Below are 26,107 nucleotides of genomic sequence, written 5' to 3' on the forward strand. Positions count from 1 at the left end.
CAGTTTTGACCTCAGAATACCAAAATCAGCCAATTTAGATTTTTTTTTTCTCTTTTTTTTAATTACATACTGCATTGAAATAAGTTATTGGGCTGCCATCATTAAATTACATCCAGCTACAGTGTCTGGCTAATTTCTGGAAGTGGATTACTGTAGGTGATTTAATTATAGAGATGAAAACAGTTGAAACTTGTAGATATAATAGAAGTGGGAGCCGACAGACGCTGCATGAATGCAAGTTTACAAAATCTTACCATGAATGAGTCAGACAATTAACCCCACAGACTTGGAACGACCTAAAATGGGAACATAATTGATACATGGGGAAAAAAATAAAATAAAATTGTCTTTCATCCCAAGACGTAACTAGATTTTGACCTCTCTGTTTTCTTAGCTTTTGCCGACAGCCTATCTGTTAATTATCAAAAATATGTTGTTGATGGTAAAAAGATGTAACTGGGTGCAAAGTGGTTATTAACTAAAAATAAAAGTTTTTCTGGCAGCTCTCCTAACCAGCTGCCAAAACTCTGCTGACTTGTTGTATTTATCCATTATTATAAACCCATTATTTTTATTTCAACACAGTGGGTGTTCGGTATTTATTCTTATTAAAGATGGACAAATGTATGGCTTAGAGGACTGACTTTTATTTTGAAGAGGACTTTCATTTATTCTCAGTCAGTCCTTTATGGATTTACTGGTGTGTTTTGGATTATTGTTGTGTTACAGGGTCCACTTTTTGTTTTTGTTTTTGTTTTTACTGATGGCCTCACATTTACCTGATGTCGATTTCTTTTTTCCTGGAATTTGGATTTTAGCCAAACATGTTTTCTGTTCCGATGTTTTGAATAACTCGGGTTTAGACTCGTCGATCCAAGGAAGATTTCTCCAGACGTCCTGGTCTTTGCTCACATTCTCTCCGGAAAACTTTAGCCTTCCCTTCACCTTTTCCCTGTGGATCAAAGGTTTTCTCCTCGATCACTTCTGAAACAGTCTCTTTCCGATTGCACGCGACCTTTGTATCAACAGCACCAAGGTGATTGGGGGTTTTGATGCTTTCTTTTCGAATCTTACCGTCAGCTTTCAGAGTGATTTTTAGTTTGATGTGCCAGACCTCAGCATGTACAACGGAAAGGCTGATTTCATATTCTTTCGGCAGCTCTTTGAATCCCTCACATGAATCGTAAGCTGCTGCTGCAATCTTCCTTATGACAGATCATTCAGTCTTACAATGGTATTCCCTCTTTCTTCAGTGGTGAAGAGCAGATCAAGCTCCAGAGACGGAGCAAGGACGTTCTATCATGAACAGCCGTGTTAAACCTGTGTGTACTTTACTCCTCGCCATGGTTTTTTTTTTTTTTTTTTAATTAAACGACATGGTGCAAAACATTTTCTCGAGTCTGTTTAGTTATAATTAAAGAATTTCTCAGTATAGTTAAAAGTGCCATTAGAGAAAACGATGTTTCATGCTAAAGCACACTGGTTTTGATATTGTGCCCTATTTTTTCCCCGATGGCATGCTTTGAAAAAATGTGTAAAAGTTATAATGAATATTGCAAAAATGACCATGATAAGTCTTAATAACTAATATTTAGGAATCGGAATGACATACCGAAATCTTTCCAAACTATTTCTATTGGGCTACGTCTTTAAAATAGTTTTAAAACAAACATTCAGTTGGTGACTTGAATCATTTTGCTTATGGGCATTCCAGAAATGATGCATGACTCTGTATATCCATTACTTTACATGTCAACACTCGGATATATTCATTTGGATAAATGTGGACTGCATTTGTAATTCAGACCCTTTCCTTTCAAATAGCCCTAAATGTCGAATTCTGTGAAAATTTGTAAGTTGAGTGCAACTGTGTGTTTATTCATGCGTTGGCCCAAATCTCAATCAAACCGAGGATTTTTGGCAAAACCTGAACCGATTTTGAGGAACGCTCTGCATCCAATCTGACTAAACTTTAGCCGTTTTGCATTTGGGGGGGTTGCAGTGTGACAAAAATGGGAAAACATTAAAGGGTGCTGTAAGTTTCTCTTTTTTTTTTTTTTTCTTCTTTTTTTTTTACCGCTAAGTCAAGGCGCAAGTCACAGCAGAGGCAGATTTAAAGAGGGTAGAAATGGTTTCAAAATGCACACGGAAGGGAAAGTACTTTTCTTGATGCGAGCAGAGGGATGAGGCAAATCTAGAAGGTGAAAAGTTAGCAGAGAGAACGAGGGGGCTTTGAACAGGAGGAGAACGGCAGGAGAGACAGCTGGGTTTGGAAGACTGGAGGCGTGCGGATACTTTTACAGCGATTGTTAAAATTGAAGTATATATGAAAAAGACAATTTTCCTGATAGAAAAACAAAAACAAAGGATTGGGGGAGCGAGGGGGGGACCAGCAGCAAAGCAGTGGTGGCTGGATCGAAGCAGCTGCTCAGATTCAGTTTCCTCCTCGGCTGCAGAAAGCTGCGAAAAACGCCGGCGTCTCTGTGACTTGAATCCAGGCTTCATTATCACTTTTCGTCTGTCATTTCATATTCTCTTTCTGCGTTCCTCTGACTGTCTTTGTCGCTCTCCCCTATTAGTGCCACGGATGCACGGCGCACAGATGGGAGCCTGTTGGCACAAAGTCGGATCACACACGCGCAGGCCCATGGTTTATTAATGCGCGCTGCAGAGGATCCTTCTCGTCGTAAACATTTAGTCGCCACGAAAACGGGCGGCTCACTCTTTGCGTTTCTGAGCTAAATGTGGCTGAAGGCCTTTTTCTTAAGCCCCTCAGATTGTTCCTCTCCTAAGCTTTCTGCGTCACCTAATCCATCTTTTTTATTGTTTTTACTTTGTCTAACTGTGTCTTCTGCTCCAAAAAGACGTGTAAAGCTTTATGAAGTCTTTGGACCTCCCTCAACTCCCATCTGCCTGTTAGCTTTTAAAAGCCATGCAAAGTGATCCTGCACTTTCTCCTGTTCTTCTTTTATGTACATCTTCTTCCACTCTGTCCTTCCTTCCTTTATATTTTTTGTTTTACTTTTATTTTATTAGCTCTTTACTTTTTATTTCATACTCTCTCCCTCTCCCTCTCCTTCCTCTCTGCCATTGTGCCTTACCTCGTCACCTTCCTTTCTGTCATTCCTTCTGTCTTTCCATCTTTTTACCCCTCTATTTTCTTTATGGTTTGCTTCTTTCCTTCCTGGAACTTGGTTAAGTCTGCCAGGATGGACTCCTGCAAAAGCACCCTTTGGGCTTGGAGCTTTGTAAACAGAAACGCTGGTAAGATGGGAATGGCATCAAGAGAGGCTTTTACTTTAAAAAGAAAAAAACATCTAACTGATTTGCATTAGAAAACAAGAAGCTCGTAGATGCTACTTTATTCTTTTCTTTTTTCTTTTTTTGCAACCAATACTTCATTTAGCAAAATAACATGGCAGGATTTACCAATAATGAGAATTCTTTACCCCATGTGTGGACTTTAAATTTAAGCTAACTGTGAGGGAAATGTAGTTGGAAAAACAATTTAAAATGGCAATGCATGCAGATCATGAAAGTGATATTCAGCAAATTAGAATGCGTTCTGCTGAGACTCATTTGTCAGAACTTTAAATGGGATATTAAACATATTTTTCGTTAAGCCCACGTATAAATAAAACATACTTATCTGACAGTATTGTAATCCAAGAAATGAAATGTGTTTTCATGAGTGGACATGTCTCCGTGTATGTATCTTTTACTCAGTAATATCAGTTCTGAAATATACGTTTGAACAATATTTTTGACTTGTTGAATGTGACTGTATTAACAAAACAGTATTGTTTTACTGTTAGTTGTAAGTCTTGTTTTACCTTATTTTTGTTTCTTTGATATAAGTTTGTAAGAAGCTACCACTGCTTGTGTTGACTTTTTGCAGCAATCTTTTTTTTTTTTTTCATTCAGCTGCACCAGAATAACTTTAGCTTTCTCTTTCGCCTTAATTTATTCTTAATATGATTGTCACACTAAAGGAAAACTTTCATTTGTGATTAGCGATTCTGTTTCACCGTGGAAGGAAAAAGGGTCGGGACCTACGAGCCTTCTGCAATATCTTGAGAGAGTTGCGGGATGATATTCTATTGTGATTACCCAAAGGGGGAAGGTTGATTTCTGTGCAGCAGCTTCAGAGCGGTGCCTCCGGCAGGCAGGGATCGGTATCTCGCTTGAAACCGCTGCGCCTCAGTCGAGCTTTTGTTGTAACCGTGCCTTGCTGCTGCTCAGAGAAGACCTGAGGAATTAGCATAAACTAAAGCCTGGGAAAACGCTACCTTGCACTTTCCAGCAAACTTTTTTTTTTAGTCTTTTAACAGTGGGTGTCTTAAGTTCCATCAGTTAAATGAATTCCTAGAAAATTGATCGTCTCCCCTGACCTCGTGCTACTTTAAAATTAAAACCTGGCGCACTTACCCGCTGTTCTCTTCATCTTTTGAAATCTTGCGCTTTCGACACGGCACCCCTTCAGCTCGCTCTGGGTTGTGTGGAACGTTCATCTTTGAGAAATAAAGCGTCGCCGCAACAAAGAACTTAGTTCACTCTGAGGAATATGAGTCGTGACATGTTTATTAGCAAATATATGCTGCGGGTGTCTTTAGAAAGGCGCGGCACATGTGGAGAATCTGGTGTGATGTTTAAGAGCATTGCGTTATCAAGCCTCGGCGCTTTGAAGTGGTGACAAAATGTTTTCTGCATTGCAGCATATTCCTTAGCATAATATGTATCACTCTAGGATGAGTTGGAGGTGTGTTGCCAGGGCGACAGGTGAATCATTATTTTTTCCAAGGTTATGCCAACTTAAGCAGTATGCTTGGGAAGAAAAAGAAAATGCACTAGTTGATTCAGAAGTTGCAACACAGAAGGGATGAGATGATTCTTGCGGAACCATTTTCTTTTCGAATCATCCTGCAGATTATTATTCACCAAATCAAATTTGGTCTTTGGAGAGAGGAAAAAAAAAAAGTTAAGTCTCATTTTGATACATAGCCTTGGAAAAACATCAAGGATTCAGTAGACTACTCCTACATTCGGTAACCACAGTCCTGTGAAAAATATCTTTCCTTTACTACCTGTCCATTGTAATTTTTTAAATCTCGTCACTTTACGACCATATACTTCATTCTGCTATGTGATAAACCAACACAAGTTACTGGATCATGGAAAATACAGCTGGATCAACGTAAAATGTTACGTTATAAAACACTGTTCCAAGTTTTGAACATTTGGTTTTTCAATCATCGAAAATGGAACGAGTGGTACAGCTTACATACCTAACCTAAATTAATACTGCAGATCACTTCGAAATAATGCAGTGATGACAATATTATGCCTCGGGGAGGCTTTTAGATGGAATTATACCGAAGAATCCAGGAGTAAAATCTTTGTGAGCTATGGGTGGGAAGTTTGGTTTCCAGCTAAACGTCAGAAACAAAGCTGCAACGGAGTGACTTAGATTAGAGCACATTTATGTGCCCCGGTGGAATTGCACCACTCAGATTTTTATTTGCAAACAAATGGGGGAAACCATTAATCGTTTTTGGTAGACTGTGTAGGTCTACCACCTAAAATCCCAATAGCAAACATTGACGTCTGTGATTGGAAACTGTCACAGACGCCAAAACTGTGAACCCCCCCCCAAAGTTTGACATTTCTGACAAGTTTCTCAAAAAACGTCTTTGACTTTTAGTGAAAATCACTCGTCACATATTGCTTGTAAAAAAAAAACAAAAAACTGGCTAATCAGTTTATTTCTACAGCTATGCTAGTGAAAACTGTGCATATACACAAATGACTGGGAGTAATCTGCGAGTAATCTCATCAGATTTTTTTGATTCCTCCTTCTATTTGCCTCTGAGGGGAAACCTCCAGTTCTATTAATCAGAACACTGGGAAGCGATTCTCCTTTCTACCAGTGTGTGGTTTTGAAAGCCGGCTGACAGACGGGTCCTTCGGTCCCTGAGGGCAGAAACAGGAACTGTGCTCACTTGTAATGAACAATAAAGGACATAACCTGGAAGCAGGTGTTAATGTATGCTACTTTTATGTGTTGTTACAAGATGTTGTTAGATGTGAAAGAAACTGGTAACCTTTTGTGCCATGTCATTTTTGTCAGCATAATCGGTATTTCTGATTTTAAACTTATCTCATTGTAACTTAAGGTGGCAATAAAGCTCTGATTTTCTATTTTCCTACTGTGGACCAAATCGTCTTGGAAGATTTATTTATTTATTTAGACATAGAGGGTTCATTTCTCTGTTAAAATCATATAGGTTTGGGGTTAAAGTCGGGTGTACTTAATGAGGGGGGGATTCTGTATAGCAGCATACATAAAGAAAGGGTCTTGCAGAAATATTGTCCATTGTCAACAGATTTAGCCATCAGAAATTACTTTAGCTTTTCAAGATGATTTCCTTTTAGCTCTAAAATCCTCTTAAATTTTGTTTTCGATGTGAGTTTGCTATTTTACCAGAAGGTAATGTATTTTAAAAGATGAACAAGTTTCAAAGGCTCTGCCTAAAGTTGTTTGTTGGTATTAAGATCAGATGAAAGGCACTTCAGGTCTTTTCTGATAATGTAAAGAACAATGATTCTGTTTGTAAAGTGGAACTTTTTGAAATAACTAATTAACTGTAGGTCTTCCTTATTCTGCTTCTTGTGCTTCAGCTGAGGTTTGTTTTTTTCTTTAATGTCAAACTAAACAGATGAACTTGACACAAAAATCTTTCAGGCCACCAAGCATGCCTTTGCAGCTCTCCAAATGAAATATTAACCAGAAACAGCGTTGTCAGATATGGATTTCTATACCTTATTTCTAAACCCAGGCTGCGATAAAAGGGCCAAGACAACCCGAATCGGGTATATTCAGGCTTTAGCGGGAACACCAACATGCAGAAGCCTTATCTGACGGTGCAATCCTTGCAGTGGGGAATTAAATATCATAACTCATATTATCCAAGGTTCTTCAAAGAGTAGTTGTGGATGGTGATGCTGGAGGCAGGAAAGATCTCCAGTAGTGGTCAGTATACTAGCGAACTGAAGAAGCCTCTGACTGAAGTCTGTTTCTGTGTCCGTCTCATAACTGTCGTCTCATGCTACCAGCCCAATATCCAGGCAGTAGAGCCGATATTCTACAATTCTCCTGGATGACCCAGTCAGACGTTAGCAGCTCTGCTAATCCACCTGCTTTACTTTTGCTGTTCCTCTTTAAATCTGGGTGCATGTTTAGAAAGATGAGCAGAGAGATGTTGGAGTTGGGGAGATGATCCTTGCGCGTTATGATCGATGAAAAAAATGGTTTGAACTTTCTCCCCTTTCTATGCATCCATTCAGTCTCTGCTTCAGGTCCTCTAGGAGTTTGGGGTCAGAGTTCACGGATTACTTGGGCTTTCGGAATGCAATTTAGCTGCTGCTAAATGTCATCCCCATGAGAACCTGTGTAAAAAAATAAACAAATAAATAAAAATAACACCTTGCTGCTATGTTTATGGTGTATGGTATCTTAGTGTCAGTTTATTGTATGAAAAACAATCATGTAAATATTTTTATCAGAAAAATGTTATTTTTTGAATGTGATTCATTCGCATTCATCCATTTTTACCCTTGTCCCCCCACAGGGGGTAACGTTTCGGACGAAACGTTACTCCGAATCGTTCTCCAGTGAACATTTCGGGCGAGCGGGTTTACGTCCTGGACAGGTTGCCAGCGTGTCACAGGCTGGTTGTTTGGCCCGACAGGACAAACAACCAGCCTGTCTATGGTCAGGATCATAGACATAATATAAGGATAGACGCCTCATGCCCCGCTGTCGCCTATTGTCGCTGACGAGATTTAGGGCGGCCATCTTGGAGCGGTATACCACTCCACTTGGTCCTATGTGTTTAACAGGCACAGTGACGGATCAGCGCATTTAATCGATCATAACACGCTTTTTTGTTACTGGAAACCATATTCAAACATTTATCAAAGCTACATTTATAAACAATTGTATTATTTAAGTATGTTATTTAAGTTATTTAAGTATTTAAATATGCTTAGTGGCTAAAACAATAGAATAGGAATGGAATATTCTGATATTGATGTATAAAGAGCATATTACAAAGCACACAGCCGTTCATAATTTATTTAATAAATTATTTAGTAATATCAATACATATTTAAATAACTATACAACACAAATAAAGATTCATAATGGCACAAATAAATAATTAATACTGAATAATATATATATATTTTTTTTTTTTTTTTTTTTTTTTTTTTTTTTGCCGACTTCTAGCTTCAGAGATTCAGCAGCTGAGATTAAGTCCAAAATCTGATGAGATTCATCCGTGCTGCAGTGAATTCGTCTCTCTTTATAGATTTCTCCCTCTTCTTCCTCACATCGTGTCTTTATGAAACTTTCAAAACAAAAACGGAAGATTTGGGATGTATCTTACTAGTGAAAGAATTACATATAAATAATAGTCTTTACCACCTGTGTAAACTTTGCTGGTGAATGTTATAACACATAAGTTTTATAATATGTGTTATATTGTTTCATTTCTAATGCTCTTGTGTCATATAATCTAAGTCAATGTTAGAGAATAATTAATATTTTTAGATGTACAGAATCTCAGTTAGTCTTCATAGCGGGGCTGAACCTGTATTACACCAAGCACTGTAGCTAATATTAGCTGGTATCTCGCCGGTGGACATAAATACAGTAAAGTAATATTCTAATATATAATATAATCACAATATATACACAATAATATGTCCATCTTACTTGTGAAATGCTGTCTGTGGAGCCCTCACATCAATAATCCATAGATCCGAACAATAATATCCTTCAGAGCTGAGGCATCGTCTATTGTTTTGATTGAGGAAAGTAGGAGTTTATACCGCTCTAAGATGGCCGCCGTATTTCCTGCGCCGGAGCAGCCAATGCGGCGTCTACCCTTATATTATGTCTATGGTCAGGATGGCCTACATGGAGTTAGTACGCATGTCCGCGCATGCGCATTAAGAAGTCCGACCGTCAGTGGAGTTGTCAGTTCAGTATACGCAACAAGTTATGACGAAAATAAGTCATTAAATTGACTATAATATCACATAATATGATAACTAGATAAATATACATGCGTTGTCGTGGTTTCAAAGTGTATTTAAAGCAGGTCTGGCTGCCGCTGCAGTCAACTACAACACACGCCCGTGTAAAACTCATTAATCTACTTAACCGCTAAGTCAGGATGTCATACAGCTGTTCATAACAAAGTGTATGATGATCTACGTCACGATTCTATGTTGCTGATTAAATAAAATCGTATGGTAATGACTGCTTATACATGTCAGAGCTGAGCGTAGGACTATCTGACAATGTAGGCTGATCTGACAGAACATGTTATGTCTATGGTCGCGTTACTCGTTACATCCAAGTCGCGTTGCGCTTTTTGTCCGTTAAAATGTGAAGTTCAGGGTCTTAAGGTGGCGCCGTAAAATATAAGCAATAACGTGACTTAGTGTCTGTTGTCACCCATCCCTCCACCTTTACTCGCACGCGGAGCTCCAGACATGCGCAGTGGTTTCCTCTGAGCGGAAGAAGATGTCTATCTGATCTCAGTATTATAATAGCGCTGCATAAACCATAAGATATGGCGACATTTAAAATAAGCAGCGCTTCACTTTCACAGACGGTGGGGACTTCGTCCACCTTTTAGCGTCACTTGAAAGGAAAGCTTAAAGAAAGGTAAGCTCCGTGGACGTGATGCTAGCAATGCTAGCAAAGCTAGCTGTACAGAGACACATGTTGAATCTGCGATGAAAAAAAGTTGTCACTCGTGCTGAATTATTGTGTGGAGGTGTTGAATGAGGTGTCGCATTTATGGGACAACGCTGTGACCAAAGTCTGCATTGATATGACATTCAGGAACGACCCGATTCTTCTGGACGGATCTTAATTGATTAAATTTATTTCAGCTGTGTAAGTATTTAATATCTAGGTGTTTTATGGGAATCTGGATCTTTCAGATCAATTTGAGAAGCAATTTTGAAGGTAAAACTTAATGTTTTTGTGTCACGTAGCGCGGGGTGGTGGTCTTGATTTGGTCTTGGGTAGGTGGTCTTGACTACAACTCTGCTACGTGGCTTCTCGGTTGCATGTCCTCCCCCACCCACCTTCTTTCCATTCCCTTTCTGTTGGAAAGGGAATGGAAAGACTTGCAAAACTATTTGTAACTATAGTTTTTTGCCACTATAGTGGCAAAAAAAAAAAAAAGTGAAGTTCATGCTATGTTAGGACAGGAGACAAGATGTTTCCATCCCTTAAGTTATGATTCATAGAATCAAGTCTAAACTATTTTACAGAGAGTAAACATAATAAAAACGTGCTTTATCCTTGGCATTGTTAATTAAAATGGCACATTTCTAATGCATTAAAATTAAATATGATTCGTACACTTAATGATATTAGCGATTAGGTAATGCATTCAGCAAGTACTTTTACTTTTAATACTTGCGTATTTTTAAAAGCCAGTACTTTTTTTCTCTAAAGTACAAATGTTAATGTGGTAGTTTTACTTTTACTTGAGTACATTTTTGTCAGTGTATTTGTACTTTTACTTAAGTACATTTTGTGAGTACTTTCTCCACCACTGGGCCACAGTCAGTGGTTTTTGTCACTATGGAGAAAAAGTTAGATGCATTTATCTGCTTTATGTGTGATGGGATCTGGATTCACGGTTCAACCTGTTGAATATTAACTAAACCGCATAAAAATGCGGCTAAATAGCCGATGTTAACGTGATTGTAATTTGACGGGTAAAAATACAGCATGACCGATTATTTAAAATCCTGCGCAGCAAAGTTTCCAAGTCTTGACCGGTCTGCGGTAATAAAAAGGTTGGGGACCACTGATGTAAAGCACTTTGGAATGCCTTGTTGCTGAAAGGTGCTATACAAATAAATGCTACAGTGGCATTAGCACTGTGGACTAGTAACTAATGACTTGTACAAAATCAAAGGAACAAAAGTCGACATTGATATTTGACTGCCGTATATTTCTATTTTTCTTTATATATTTACTGCAGTTTACAATAGTTCTGTCACTGCTATGCTTATGAAAAAAATTGGTCTTTGCCTTGGAGTCAGGGTGGCATTCAATGCCAATTTTTATCATAGTTATCTGGACTGAGTAAGAAATTCATGCACAGTAAGTTAACTATGATCACGCCATCCTCTCCTTTAAAGATACAAGACCAACAGAACAAAGCTGTTCTGAAATATGGCTGCAGTCCGACCTCCTCTGAGCGCACTAAGCAGAGGCCACCTCTATTGTCTTCCTTTACAACCTTCTTGAAGAAGAGCCCAAAAATGAAAATAATCAGTGAGTGACGGTTATGTGGATAAAATTGGCTTGCAAATAACAAAGGAAAATGGACTGACGGGTTCAAGATGAAAGGGAAGAGAAGCTCACATAACCACTCATTACCATCCTGGTATGCAGAACACAATATCTGAACACACGGCATGTGGAACTTTGAAGCCGTTGGACTACAGAAGACCACACCAGACATTATTCCAATAGACTATTTCTATCGGGAACCTGCACCGTGTCACAAAGCTTAAATTATCTCTATCTGGTTTCTCAACATGACGATATGTACGCTGTACTCCAGCCTTTGAGGTAACCAGTTCTTGATGCACTCCAATGCCTCTTGGGATGTGGTGATACGGTGCAGTTGAAAAATCTGTAGCAACTACATGATTTTGTTGTCAACCAAAATCTCTCAGGGATTTGTCTTTTCTGACACCTTACAGAAAAATATCTCTCAAATGTTTCTGAAGGCAAAACGGGGTACATCCTGGTAGCAGCAGGGTGTGTCTAATAAAGAGAATCCCCCTTCCAGCACTTATATCTACACACGGTTTGAAAAATTAAATAATGTAGTTGATGGCTTTTTTTTTTTCTTTGCCTAAGTTTTCAGAAGCACCACACTTTTTCCTACACGTTGTTGCAATTCATCTTTAGCGTCACATATTCTTCATGCTAGGGAAGAGCCTGAGGAATAACAACATTGATCCTTAATCAGAAGTTGAGAAATATGTTTAAGGCAGGAAATTAAAGGAGGACAGATAAGAGACACTGCAGTTAGGCACTACTACTACTTCCAGCGACAGCACTTATTTATAATGTATGGCATCCTCCAAAGCTCGAGACGTCTGCTTTTGTCTCGCTATCGATTGGGTCTCTCTCCATTCATCTTCCTTACTCCCTCTCAATAAGTTTCATTATCATTCCAGCTCATTCTCTCATTCAACCAGTATTGGCATATCTCATAATTTCTTCTGAAATTGAAAGACCATCCCTATGTTTATTTTCTTAACTGGTTTGCCTTTTGTGTTTTTCTTTTCTCACATGTTTCTGCTCATATCTTATCTGTCTATTTAGATCATGTTCCTTTTATGTATGGATTTATTTCACTTCCTCTAGCACTATTTCAGTCTTGGTTTTATCACTTTCTAGTCTCACACTTTTTGTGCAATTAAACCGAACTCACCTTATAAATGACTTACTGTTGACAAGTAAAATTTCCATAATGGTAGACCTTCTTCTCACATACGCCCGGGTCTTATTTCTTTTATTCTATTCCACATGCAGCAATATAATTTGATTGTACACTGCATAAAAAGAAAGAAAAGCGCCGAGCAAGACAGAAAGCGGATGATAAAAGGTTTGTGTTAAGCCTTATTGGAGGAGAGAAAACCAAATCTGAAAGGAAATCTAAACTTACCCATGCGTGCACACATCCAATCTACAAAACACCGAGGCACATACAGGTACAACACATCTTCGAGTGAGAACCAGAGGTTATTATGCTTTTGCTGTCAAAGCTCATAAATATGCTGCCTGAGGAAATATGACTTTAATAAATCTATATGGACAACTTGTGTGTTAGCTGTGCAGTTGTTCTTTTTCTGTGAAGGTGCTCTAAGTTATTTTGTTCAATAAGATGTTATATTCAATAAATAAACAAGCTATTTAAGCAGAAGAAAAAAAACACATGTTTAGGTGATTCTTAACCCTTTCATGCAAAACAGGTCATTTTCAGGAAAATGTGTGTAGGTCTTAATAGCATGCAGGCAGGTAGACTGGTTTACGTCTATGATCTTCTGACAGTCAACAGTTGTGCACATGATGGACATCTTGTTGCTGCTTCTATATTAGTAAAACCTTTCAGTTAAGTACTAGTGTCATTTTTACAATAATATATTGTGTTTCTTCTGTTGGAATGAATCCACATTCATTATTGGATACATGAAAGTGGGCATGCATCACTGGCTATCTTTAAATTGAAAACTTTGCCAATAATGGTGCCTACAGTTTTGTAACCAAATTGTTGTGTCTTGCTAATTAGTTGACCTGTGTGAGTTATAGTCAGTGTTGGTGTTCAAACTTAATTAAAAATAAAAAATAAAAAAAATAAGAATGCATTAAAGTTTCATAACGTATGCGTGCTTCCTGCTTATCTACTTGTCCTCTTGTCATCAAAGATGTTCTGACCTACAACACACTGATAGGATAAGAATTAAAATCTCTGATTGTTTAGTTTCAGAAAATGCAATGTTTTTCCTCCTTATTCCAGGAAGTGCCGGCACACCAGTGATGTTCAATGAGAATGGAGATGCTCCGGGAAGGTACGACATCTTCCAGTACCAGTCTATCAACAATTCCAAGCCAGAGTACAGACTTATCGGCTCATGGACCAACAAACTACATTTGAAGGTAAGGTTGTTTTTTTTTAAAGTTTTTTGTACGAACATTAGCAAGCATTCTTGAATTTTTAACCAACCAAGGACACAGGGATAGAATATTCCTATCAGAACCAAATACAGAAAATAAATAAGGTGAAAGTCTGGAAAATCCTGTAAAAAGGAAACGATTCAAGTGAAGCTTTATTTACATCACTTAAGGTTATTTTTATTTTATGTACTTTAAGAGCATATGCCATAGTCAAATCATGTTTTCCAAATCTTTTTCAAAAGTATCTGCAAGGAGTCAAAATGATTACTATACACTTTCGACTTAACATTTCTCAAAATAAAAAAATGTTAGTACACAAAAAGATACAGTAGGCCATTTGTTGTTTCTAGATTTGATCGCTTTTGTCTTGGCTTGCTAAATGTATTTTTAATGAAACTTTTTAAATTTTCTCCTAAGCTTTGATATGATGCTCCAAAACTTTGTCAACTATATAAAGAAAGCTATAATGTCACCTTAATTATGCCTAGTTTTATCATTTGTTTCCAAAGACCTACGACCACACATGTAGATAAACTCAAGTGCTCCTACTAACAATGTTTTCATGAGGAGTCATTTTCTCAAGCACTAGGCTAATGTTAGCATGTTTCTCTTGTTTTTACATGAGAAACATGTAAAAACATGTTTAATTATCAAACTAAATTGTTGATAATTTAGTTTGTAAGATATGTGGGATTCTCATTTGTCTTATTCAGATTGCAATACCTGGCACACAATACAGAGGAGGTCCTACGACCAACACCGTTTAGGAACCACAGCAGCCAGTACATTCTATTTTTATTTTTAATGTCATTGTGAAAGGTCTGAACCAAACTTAGATTTTGGAATAGATTGAACAAAGCTTTTTTTTTTCTTGCATGTCTGAATTTATTTATTTGGATATTTATGGGGAACATTTTTTTCCAAGAGTCCCCACAGCTACAGTAAGAGTTGACATTAGAGCTATTAAACCCATCATTCGATCCACCGCAATGGCTGAAGCTCTGACTAGCACTCATTTCTTTACACCCTTCAGTCATTTATTTACACCCTGCAAACCAATGCATAAGCACAAAGTGAGAAGTATATTTTTAAAGAAATCAGTGAAATTAATATTGCTAAAACTTTCAAGTTTGTTGCACCGAATCTTCACACTGCATGCATTCACACCCAAACTGCATCACATTTGGCATCCGTGGGGGAAAATATAAACATGCAGTGCGAAATCATCTTCTTAAAAATCCTACAAACTGAGCATGGCACACTTTCCATGTAGATGTGTCTCTGGCTTGTCTTGGTGGAAACGTTTAAAGTCACCCCGGTTGCACAAGAGAGTGCTGGTGTGCATCCATTTTGAAATTTCTCTAGATTTGAGTTCCAGACTCTGGCTGAGTCACTCCAGCATTTTCACACAGTCTTCCTACAGCGCCTCCAATAGCTATGCCAGGGGGTCCATCTGTTTTGGTTTGTCATGTGGACAAAATTGTTATTTTTCTGAAAAAAATAATGCTTGTTTTGAGATGAGTGTAAACGCTTCAATGTAGAAGACTTTTTACCCAAACTGGACATATTTTTGGCTGTACTTTACATTGCAGTTATGTGACAGTGATACATGTGTATCTGAATAAGCGCACATGTAAACAGTTTGAGCATGCTAGAGTGTGGTGTTATTAATCCACCCAGGAGTTCATTAGGAAAGCCAGATGACAGATGAGAAGACTAATAGACACAAAATGCTTCCTGGCTGATAGATGGCCGGGCAAACAAAGTAAATGAGACTGCTACGACACTGTGTCTCTGCACATCTGACACCGAGGTTACATGTGCAGTGTTCTAGCATACATTTAAGTATGCTTAGAAGTTAACATTTTAAGATGAAATAATCTGTCCAATAAAGTCAAATTCCAAGTTGCAGCAACTCTCACCACAAAATCTGGTTTCTCTAATTCTTCAGCTTTAGGTTCATAAGTATGGTCACCTCCATATTGAAATAAGCTGATTATGTGGTTCATACATATAATACAGATCACCCTTCACATCCACATCTAGCACAACTGGAGGACAATTGAAGCTGTAGATGGATGTACGGTTATCTCAGAACACACGGCGAAGTTAGAGCATTTTAAACAGCTCTTTGTATTAGTTGTACTAGAAGGTGCATAATTGGTTTCTGTCAGAAAATACAGTTGTTTCATTGTATAGAAATGCAGGCCTCTGAATAATAAGCAGGAGAAATAAATCACATTTTGGTGAACATATTTTTTTCTCTTAAATCGCTGTAAGCTCTGTGACTACTTATACATTGGTGTCGCCAACAAATCAAGGGTACTTTTAATCCCCAGCAAAACAAAAGACCAAACCACCTAGATTTTTTGTCGAATGTTTACTTTTGTGCTAATCAACGGCAGCCTTATTCAGCACTCATGGCAATCAATGCGCCTTTGGGAGTCAGTGTACTAATGGACTTTTTCCTCAAAATCTTGCATGCATAACAAGAAATTAGAGAACAAGCACATGGAACCATAGACAAACCAGACAGACGGAAAGCTCAGGGATTCATTGTAATGCCAGTGTGACACAAGCACAAACAAATACATTGCACACATGGTTGAGCACACACACACACAATCACAAGGGGAGATCCAGATGGCTTATTTGTGCCAGTTCTGATTATGGTCTGATTGCTGGCTTCCAGAGAAGCTGGTGTTAGTTTGTGCCTGGAAGCTCTCTCGAAAGCGATCAGAGGGTCTGCTCATACTAATTCCTCTCCCCGATCGCCTCCAGACACAGTTGCCACGGGTGCGCACAAGGTTAAAGTACTGTTAACCCAGTGTAAAGTGAGCAATGTCAAATTCTGTTTATTTCTCCTGAGACGATTGGAAAGTGGTTAAATTGTTCATTTGTTTGCAGAACTAATTTATGCTGCACATGTGCCCCTCTCAGATGGACGCGATGCACTGGAAGACGGGTGACCAGTCCCTGCCAGCTTCCGTGTGCAGCTTGCCGTGTCGGACAGGCCAAAGAAAGAAGGTGGTAAAAGGAGTGCCGTGCTGCTGGCACTGCGAAAGCTGTGAAGGATACCACTACCAGGTAGGTCTCCAAAGAAAACCACCAGCTTTCAAGATGCAGTAGTAAAAACCAAAGAATGATGCATTTGATGCTGCATCATTCAACTTGCAGCATGCAAAAAGACCAATAAGACTTAAATGGTCACTCAAAAACACGGATTTTCTTGCCCACAGATTTTGTGGGCACCTTCTCCATTGTCAAGTCTCACTCTAACCAGTGTTTGTTTCGGTTCAAGCCAAGTTGGGCGTGTTTTCATAGGCAGTGTGTTCCTCAATATGTCGGCGGGAATGTGGGCACTGTCGTCGCTCCATGATTTTGTGTGTGTGTACCATTGGGCGAGCAGTTTCTCCAAACTCTCTCAGTACATTTGTTCGTTGAGGATTATCCCATCCATCTTCAGCCAACATCTTCACAAAGTCTTTTGCTGTCTGTGGGTTGATATGCAAATTGCTCACTAAAACACATTCACACTTGGGTGGGAGAAGCCATTTCTCTGTCCTAAGCTGTTCCCATTGTGTTTGTTTGAGTATAAATGTCTGAACAGATGATCTTGGCAACCTCAGGTATCTCCTATTTGAAGCGCAGCCCTAGTTGTATCTCATGTGAGTTCTTTAGATGTTCTCATGTCACACAGGTAAGTGGTTTGTTTATGAAGTGAAATAATATTGATTTCACTTCCCCAAATTGTTTGTAGCCATTGTTCTCTTAGTATTTTCTAAAGAAATAAAAACATTAGTTGAAGAAAATCTCATCATTGTGACATTTTGAAAAACAAAGCTGATTTTGGTAATCCTGACCTAAAAAGTTTAGCTTTTACTATAAATTAAAGGAAAAATCTTTTTTCCCTAACTATATTATGAGGCAAAAAAGAGAGTCTTGCCTGTTTTTATGAAGTGAATGTGAATTAGTTTTGACTGTTTGTTTCTGAAATAAAATAAATGTGCTTGCCATATTTCTGATCATTTAAAACCGAAATGAAATTTTCAAAGCCGAAATGCTCTGGATATTCTTTCACAGCCTGTTCATAGCTTTTTCCAATTGGATGAACAACAGTAGGAACCTACCTTTGTCTGATTTCTAATTTAAAAGGGTAATCTGGAAGTCTTAACCGAGCCTTTTTTTTTTTTTTTTTTTTGGAAGACCCCGTGTTTTTCTCTACCCCAGAAGAAGTTATTATCTCTGCTCTTTACTTTAGTGGCTCATTATAAATGTATATATGCAGAAAAGAACCCCACGGATGCTCTTAACGCAAATGTAAATATGTGATATGAGATGAGGCAAAGGGTCTGATCACACATTATGAAGATACATCTTCTGTGATAATTATATCTTGGAGACAATTTGAGATCCTATCATCCTTCTTATTATGTTTCAGAATTACAGGAGCAGGCAAACACATGTGCAAAGTGATCCCCGCTCAGGAAGCAATAAAGGCAGCAAAAATATTAGTCAGAGCAGCAGCTTGCTAATATGAGACTGAACACTCAATCCATATTTTACACATTCATTCATGGGCTGTAAAATCAATGATCTGTTGATGTGAAGAAGTGTTATAATAGAGCAAAAGCTCAAAGATGTGCGAATTGTTCCCTTGACAAGTGCATGGCTACACAGCTACACAATCGGCATGTCTTCTCTATGTGGCAGATACCTAAATTGTTGGGATGATTTAAAACAAAACCAATTCATTTTTGCATTCATGTGGAATGTACAGACTTTAGTGTAGCTGTGTTGGAATAAAATCAGAGCAGTTATGGCAAAAAGCAATTTTCTAAAGTGTGTTTATTCTACAGATTTTGTGTTCGGACCATTTCCACCGATTAGTCTCGATTGAGCTACTGAAAGCATGACAAAAAATGTTTCCTCAATCTTCAAGTGCAGACTTTGAACATGTGCTTCAGAAAACTCAGAGGCTTTTTTTGTTTTAGCCATTCAGAGGTGGACATGTTGGTGTTTTATTGTCCTGCTGAATAACACAAGCATACCTGATCTTAAGCTTAATTCACCTTCGTGTTATTCATGCCTGAGAGAAGAATTTATAGTTTCAATAATTATGGCAACTCAACCAGGTCCCAACGCAGCTAAGCTTTCAAGACTATTGCTCTGCCACCGCCATGTTGGTATTGTATTTTTTCTTAAATGGTGTTAATTTCATAGAGGATATTATCAGCATTGCATTTTTGTTTTGTTAGTCCACAGAATATTTCCCAAAGAGTCTTTGGGATCATCAAGATATTTCTAGCAACTGTGAAACATTCTATGGTAAATGAATCCTTTTTGGTTGGCAAAGAGATTTTCATCCTTAAACAGTTTTTTCGCTGTATATTTCTTATTGTGGAATCACAAATCCTGACTTTAAATGAGTTCAGTGAGAGTCCTTCTGTTGTTTAACTTGTTCTAGGTCCTTTAGTGACCTGGATGAATCATTGGATTGGATTGTGTTGTATGAATTTTTCTACAGAGCAGTGGTAATTGGACAGGGCCATACAAAAGAAGTATTTTGACTTTAACAAAGGTTAAAGTCAAAATAAAATCTTAAAGTAACTTTAAGATGCTTCCACCCAGCTATTTGGTTTATAGATGTCAGGGCAAACAAAACCATCCATTGGAAATAGAATTAGGACAGAAATAACAGAGCAAAATGGTTTTAACGCATCATTTCTACTCATTCCTCAGGCCTCAGAGTTCACATGCGAGCTGTGTCCCTACGAGATGCGACCAGATACAAACCGAACAGGGTGCGTTCCGATTCCCATCATCAAGCTCGAGTGGCACTCCCCCTGGGCCGTCGTCCCCGTCTTCATCTCCATGTTGGGCATTATCGCCACCTCCTTCGTCATCGTCACTTTTGTGCGGTACAACGACACGCCCATCGTCCGCGCATCCGGCCGGGAGATGAGTTACGTGCTCCTGACTGGAATCTTCCTGTGCTACGCCATCACCTTCCTAATGATCGCGACGCCGGACGTGGGCGTGTGCTCACTGCGGAGGATTTTTCTCGGCCTGGGCATGTGCTTCAGCTACGCCGCACTGCTCACGAAGACCAACAGGATACACCGCATCTTTGAACAAGGGAAAAAGTCTGTTACAGCACCCAGGTAAAAACAAGTACATGGATATTTTCTATCCATTATTTTGGACGTTTGCATGTTGTAACTTTGAATGAAGCTTTGGGGGTTTTTTTATGCAGAAAGTAGCAAGCAGTCGCATATGCACTTAACCTTTACTCTCTCTTATTATCAGGGTACTTGTAATAATTACTCATTTTATTTTTTAGACAATATTTGAATGAGTAATGAGCTCAGCCTCATCATTTTGTAGGTGGTCTGAAGGATGCTTCATCTAAGTGAGTAAAATGTTAATGCAGGATTTAGTAATGCTCTAATTCTCATATTTGCTACGCAGATGATCGGTTTCTTAATTTCTACCACCCATCTTAGGGGTCTTAAAAATCTTTATGATGCATTGTGGGGCAGTCATGGAAGACATTCCTTGTTATTTGCATGCGGGACCAGGACAACATCAAACGAGAGGGCGTTCCACTAGGGGAGGAGTGGACATGTTTCTGGGCATGTTGACTCAAGAAAGGGTCCGATCGATCCTTGAACTTCTGAGTCAGAAGGATCAATGTGGCTTTCTTCTTGGCTGTAGACCAGTGGACCAGATCTTTCTTTGCAGAGTTGCTAAGGGAGTGATACTTAAGTATTTCAGTGTCTGCTCCTGTACACCAAAGGAAGGGTTAGGGGTGGTTTGGGAATCTGACCAAGGTCCTCCTTGGCGCACTTTGTTGAAAGTTTTCTGTACACATTCCTCCCGGAGAAAGGCCTGGCTGGGACAGACTCAAAATTTACTGGATGGACTATGTAGTTCTTCAAGGGTGGCACAAGAAAGGACGGCTTGATAGACTTAGACCAGCCTGTTTCTTTCTCTGCAGGTTCATCTCCCCTGCCTCGCAGCTTGTCATCACCTTCTCTCTGATCTCGGTTCAGCTTCTTGGGGTGTTCCTCTGGTTCGCTGTGGACCCTCCCCACATTGTAGTGGACTACGGAGAGCAACGGACCCAGGACCCCATGTCGGCCCGCGGAGTCCTCAAATGCGATATCTCCGACCTGTCTCTCATCTGTTCCTTGGGTTACTCCATTCTGCTCATGGTGACATGCACAGTTTATGCCATAAAGACACGAGGCGTGCCCGAAACCTTCAACGAGGCCAAGCCCATTGGATTTACCATGTATACCACGTGTATCATCTGGCTGGCATTCATCCCCATATTCTTTGGCACATCACAGTCTGCAGAAAGGGTGAGTATGCTCTACTATTACATTATGTGAATATAAGATGCCAGACTAGGGGCCGTAGAGGTGGTAGTACTGCTGCCTTGCAGCAAGAAAGTCCTAGTTTTGAGTCCCAGACTGGAGTCTTTCTGCACTGAGTTTTCTGAAGGTGCTTTGACTTCTTCTCTGAGTCCGAAAACATGATGGCTAGGTTAACTGGTCTCTCTAATTATCCATAGAATTTAGAGAGAATTTCTGACCACTCGGTTGGTTGTCTTGAGCCTCTGTTACCTTGAGATGGACTGACAGCCTCTCAAGGTTGTGCTCCATCTTTCTCTTAACGACTGCAGGAAATAGTGACCAGCCCCCCAATGACTCTGTGTGGATAGGATGGATCAACTCTAAAGATTTCTCTGTAGATCATAGTATTGTTACAAATGGATCACTGTTATTACTTTGACATATCAGAAGATTTATATCACCATTTTGTCTTTTAACTGTAATTCTTTAGCTGCTTGGAATCCCTTTTTAGGGATACATTAGCATGTAGCAGGTGTCGCAGCACATGTCTTAGATCCCAGTTTTCAAACTTTTGAGATGAAAAGCCCCAACTCTTGATTTTTAATGGGCAGATGCATCAATTAGCTTCGGCAATATCACTGGCTTAGAACCAACATCTCCTTACAGCCACTTGTTTGTATAAGAGGATTTTCTGACTCCTGATTAACTGGAGCTAAGCCCATACTTCAGTTTTCCATAGGGCTGTAGCAAAGACTTAATTAATAATGTATTTTTTTCTCTCTTTTTTTTTGCAAATATAATGGCTGTGAAATGTAAATTGGCAAGGTCAATGACTGAGTAAGTTTGCATCTTCTGACTGACTTGTACAGTCAAAAGCACTTTGGTTGCCTTTAGTTTTTAAATACGCTTTTACAGATGTACAAATGAATGAATAAACGTACATGTAAGGTTTAAAAATTTTACCTAGTCTCCCTCGGAGTGTTTTGATTTATGCACAAACTCTGAAAGTGTGGATTCCAAGCTTTCCAACAGTATAAATAATATCAAACACAGTAGTCTAAAAAATAGTGTTGGCACTATGCGAAGAAGATCAGAGAGAAAACAGCCCTCAAAGTTTTAAAAGTATTGTCCCCAAAGCTGATGAACTACTTGAGAAGGTGTGCAGAACAAAACATAGCTTTTGTCTGGCATATCTGGTTAGAAATATATATATCTAGAAGTTTTCAGCTTTTGTTTTATTCTCCATGAGCAATAATTCTGAGATTTTGTCTTGTGAGCCCTGAACTTTAGTGCTTAAATTAATTAACCACGTGTTCCTTTCAAACTTTCACCTTATTTGCTGAAACCAGCAACAAGAGTGTGTGACTATCCAATAAGCCCAGTATGTTGATTAGCTGTGAAACATTCCCCCACACCTAGAAACAGCTGAATTCAAACACAAAGTTCACCATTTTAAAACCTCTGAAACTCGTATTTAAACCACGGTCTGGTTTCACTATCAATTCAACTAGTATATTTTGCAAAGAAAACCTGAAAATTTCCCTACAGAAATAGTTGATTTTTATCTTATTTTTTCTCTCTCCATTTCTGGCCTGGTGACTTGTTTCTGTTTTTTCTCTAAGCTTTCATGGAATCTGAATTTCTGTCTGCAGAGGAAGACTGATCTGAAAATCTATAGTCGCAATTCGAGAACTTCTACAACAGTCGTATAAACAATTTCCAGTTTCAGCTTACAGATTTTAAATGCCTGAATTGTTTTATAGGCAGCACGGAGAAACTCGCTAAATCAAGTGATGTTTGTTTCTACATATAGGCTGTTGTTCACAGCCACAGTTTTAGAATTATCTGTGACCTCTCAACACTCTGTTTGCACCTTACTGTATTTTACTGAATTGGCTGACTTGGTTTTCGTTTATAGAAAAAAAAAAGCCATGAGACATTCCAGCCACAATTCAAAAGCCAAACTATATCATACACACACAGTAAAGAAAATTCATATAGACCAACATGCACATACACAATACTTGGGTGTCTCTTTACACACCTGAATACCTAAAATGAAAAGAAGACACAAACGATACATATTTGATTTCTCTGACTTACTTAACCGACTTAATCCCATAGTTTAAGAGGCAGCCACAGAAACTGACACGCCGTAAATGTCGATACAGCTAAGTTGATTTATAACAGCTCACACGCAGCAAGCTGTTATTTGTTTCTGAATCTGGAGCCGCAGTGTGTTATTGATTCTATTCCTTGATGGTGTGACTGTTCTGGCTTTAACAATAAAACACTTCATGTGCTCATTGAGATTCATGGAAGGACATTGATTGCAGCTGTCATTTGTTTTGCTTCACAAAACGGAGCATATATGCATTTGTGAAGTAAATGGGTGTTTATTTTGGACGTAAATAAACTGGTGTGCAGCTGTAGTTGTAAATAGGTTTGCTGCACTCTGGGTGTTTCGCAGACCTTGTGTGACGTCAATGTAAAGAATTTCGTAAAGCTATTTTTGAAACATGGGTTAAGTCTGTTCTGTGTGTTTTAGGTATTTCCTTGCTGGGTGATTGACATTTTCAGCTGCAAGTGTTTTGGCGTAATATTTTTTCCAGCTTTACACACACGATGATTAAGGCTACTTTCACACTGCAGGTCTTTTTGCTGAAGTTCCTGCTCCACACAGCCCTGTGTGTCTTGGTTTCTGTGATGATGTGATTAGTAATGTTCTTTAAGAAGTCTGAGACCTTACAGTCTCTGTGGAGAAATTTGTGTTTCCTACCTATGGAAATATGCTACATAAATAAAGTTTACTTACTTCACAGAACAGCTAATAAATTTCTTCAGAGGGCAATATTAGCTCAGTATTGTTTTGGTGTATAAAGCGGGTTGAATACAAATACAAGCCACACAAATACACAATTTTTCTTCCGCTTTACATTCTTTCATTACATCACATACAATTACAACAAAATGGAAGTTTGTGGTTGACTCATCCTAAAACTTTCAAGTCATTCCTTTATTTTCAATTCATTCCTCAAAAAATTAGATGTCGACCCTTATCTCTCCTTGTTTCGCAGTGTCAGTCAGGCGATTTTTTTATTCTTCCTTTTTTTTCCCCCCTCCCTTTTACGACTGAGCCTGTTTTCCTTTCAAACAGCGTACCACTCTTAGTCATGTGGAAAACAGCTCACATCAAAGTGATCCAGTCTAATCACACATTGGGGAAATCAAACTTTCACAGTATTTTTTTTTTGCTTGGTTTAGCTCTTTACCAAAGGATCCGGTGTGTTTCGGGGAAGCTATTATTGCAGGAAGTTCGAAGTGAATCTCTGAGTTGTTTCTTTTTTTTTTCTTTCCCCTTTAGCGCACTACAGCGCTTGTTCTCACGTTCCCACGTCCACACAATAAGGTCTGACGAGTAAAACCAGACAATAAGGTCACTCGCTTGCTTTGCCGACATGGAAGCTTCACTTGGCTAATGGTTTCAAACGGCTCTTCTTATTGCTGCTCACAGCTTCTTTAACCTTTAAACCACTGATTGTGAATGACGGAGTGAGCCACTGACTTTTTGTATCATTTCTTGGTTTTTGCCTTTTATGGTTGCCGCATTATCGCTACAGATGATGTGTGTGTGTGTGTGTGTGTGTGTTTTTGCGTCCACATTATGCACCGCGTCTCACTGGAGTGGCTGAATGGCGTCCAAGCCATGTTTGCTCCGTTAATTAGCATGTCCACCAGCAACTTCATGTGCATCTGCGGCAAAGTGTGTTTGCGTTGTGTGTTGGATTTAATTGGAATTTCCAGTGCCACACGTTTGCACGTCTCTGTGTGTTGTTTCTAATTGGAATATCCTCTGGAGTGTGTGGCAGCTGGCTGGCTAACAGAGAGAGCAGAAGAGAGGGAGGAAAGAGGAGTGAAAGGAGTAAACAGGTAATGATGTGACTTGCTGATGGGGCTTTAATGAGGAGAGCTCTACCAAGTGAATAAGTTTGTTTTCAGATAAAGGGGAGGAGAAATATGGCTACACTGAAATTTGGACGTTAAAAGAACAGACAGAGTCACATATTGATCAACTTTATGATCTGAAATACTCAGTGTAGTTTTGGCACTTGGTCACGGGTTCATCTGTGACAAGGATACCGTGTTGGGTTAGTTGTGCCCTCTGAACGGTTTCATATAGAGTCCTGTAACAAATAATTGGCTCCCTTACGTTTTTCAGACCATCAAACAAGTTTTAATGCCAGGCGAAGATGACCTGTGTCAATGCAGAGTGCAGTGTGATGATGGTTTCATTTATACGGGAACGAAGCCTTCTAAATCAACCCGGCTCCATGTGGAAAAAGTAATTGCTCCCTAAACCTCATTACTGGTTTCGCCACGCTTAGCAGCAATAGCTGTCATCAAGGTCTGGCAATACCTGACAATTAGTCAGGTGATTTTTGCCTGCTGCTGCCTGCAGAATCGTTTGAATTCAGCAACACTTAACAACCTGCTTAGAGTCACTACATCTAAGTCTAGGCTTTGACTAGGCCACTGCAAAATATTTTTTGTTGCTGTTTTACTTAAAGATGGACTTGTTTGCATTAAATAGTTGTGTTCCTGCGTCATTGTATGAAATTTCTGTCATTGCTGTGTATTTTCCTTTCGGCCATTCAAAGGTTGCTGGCTTGTGTTACCTCTTACTGCGATAAAAGAAAGTAGTTTCAAATAATAATAGTGATTTTGTATCTGTGTAATATCCTTGGAAGACCTCAAACATTCATATTGTGTCAATTGTAGCAAGGCATCCAAATGTAAAAGTTAAACATAACGATGTTGGTGTCTGAAAAATCTTTTTTATTTGGAAAGTTTCTTTTTGTTCAGTTCTTGTCAGATATCGAGTCTCGCGTAGCTTCCAGGGGTGGTGTAACAGTACATGTGGTTATGCGTTTGTCTGCAAACCCTCTTACTGCTTTGT

At 38.9% G+C, this 26,107-nt stretch overlaps 1 protein-coding gene across 3 annotated transcripts in view; it reads left to right on the top strand.

The window, feature by feature from the left end:
* grm8a (glutamate receptor, metabotropic 8a) overlaps positions 1-26,107 on the top strand; it is a 229,031-nt gene that overhangs the window by 189,219 nt on the left and 13,705 nt on the right. For all 3 annotated transcript variants that reach the window (XM_014970995.2, XM_014971017.2, XM_014971013.2), the window contains 4 exons: positions 13,632-13,771; positions 16,730-16,876; positions 19,532-19,953; positions 20,790-21,156. In XM_014970995.2, the coding sequence (XP_014826481.1) occupies positions 13,632-13,771; positions 16,730-16,876; positions 19,532-19,953; positions 20,790-21,156 (1,076 nt within the window). The remainder of the gene's footprint in view (positions 1-13,631; positions 13,772-16,729; positions 16,877-19,531; positions 19,954-20,789; positions 21,157-26,107) is intronic.

This window comes from Poecilia mexicana, unplaced genomic scaffold, assembly GCF_051168715.1.
Source record: "Poecilia mexicana isolate PSO_F unplaced genomic scaffold, ASM5116871v1 scaffold_23, whole genome shotgun sequence".
Lineage (NCBI taxonomy): Eukaryota > Metazoa > Chordata > Actinopteri > Cyprinodontiformes > Poeciliidae > Poecilia > Poecilia mexicana.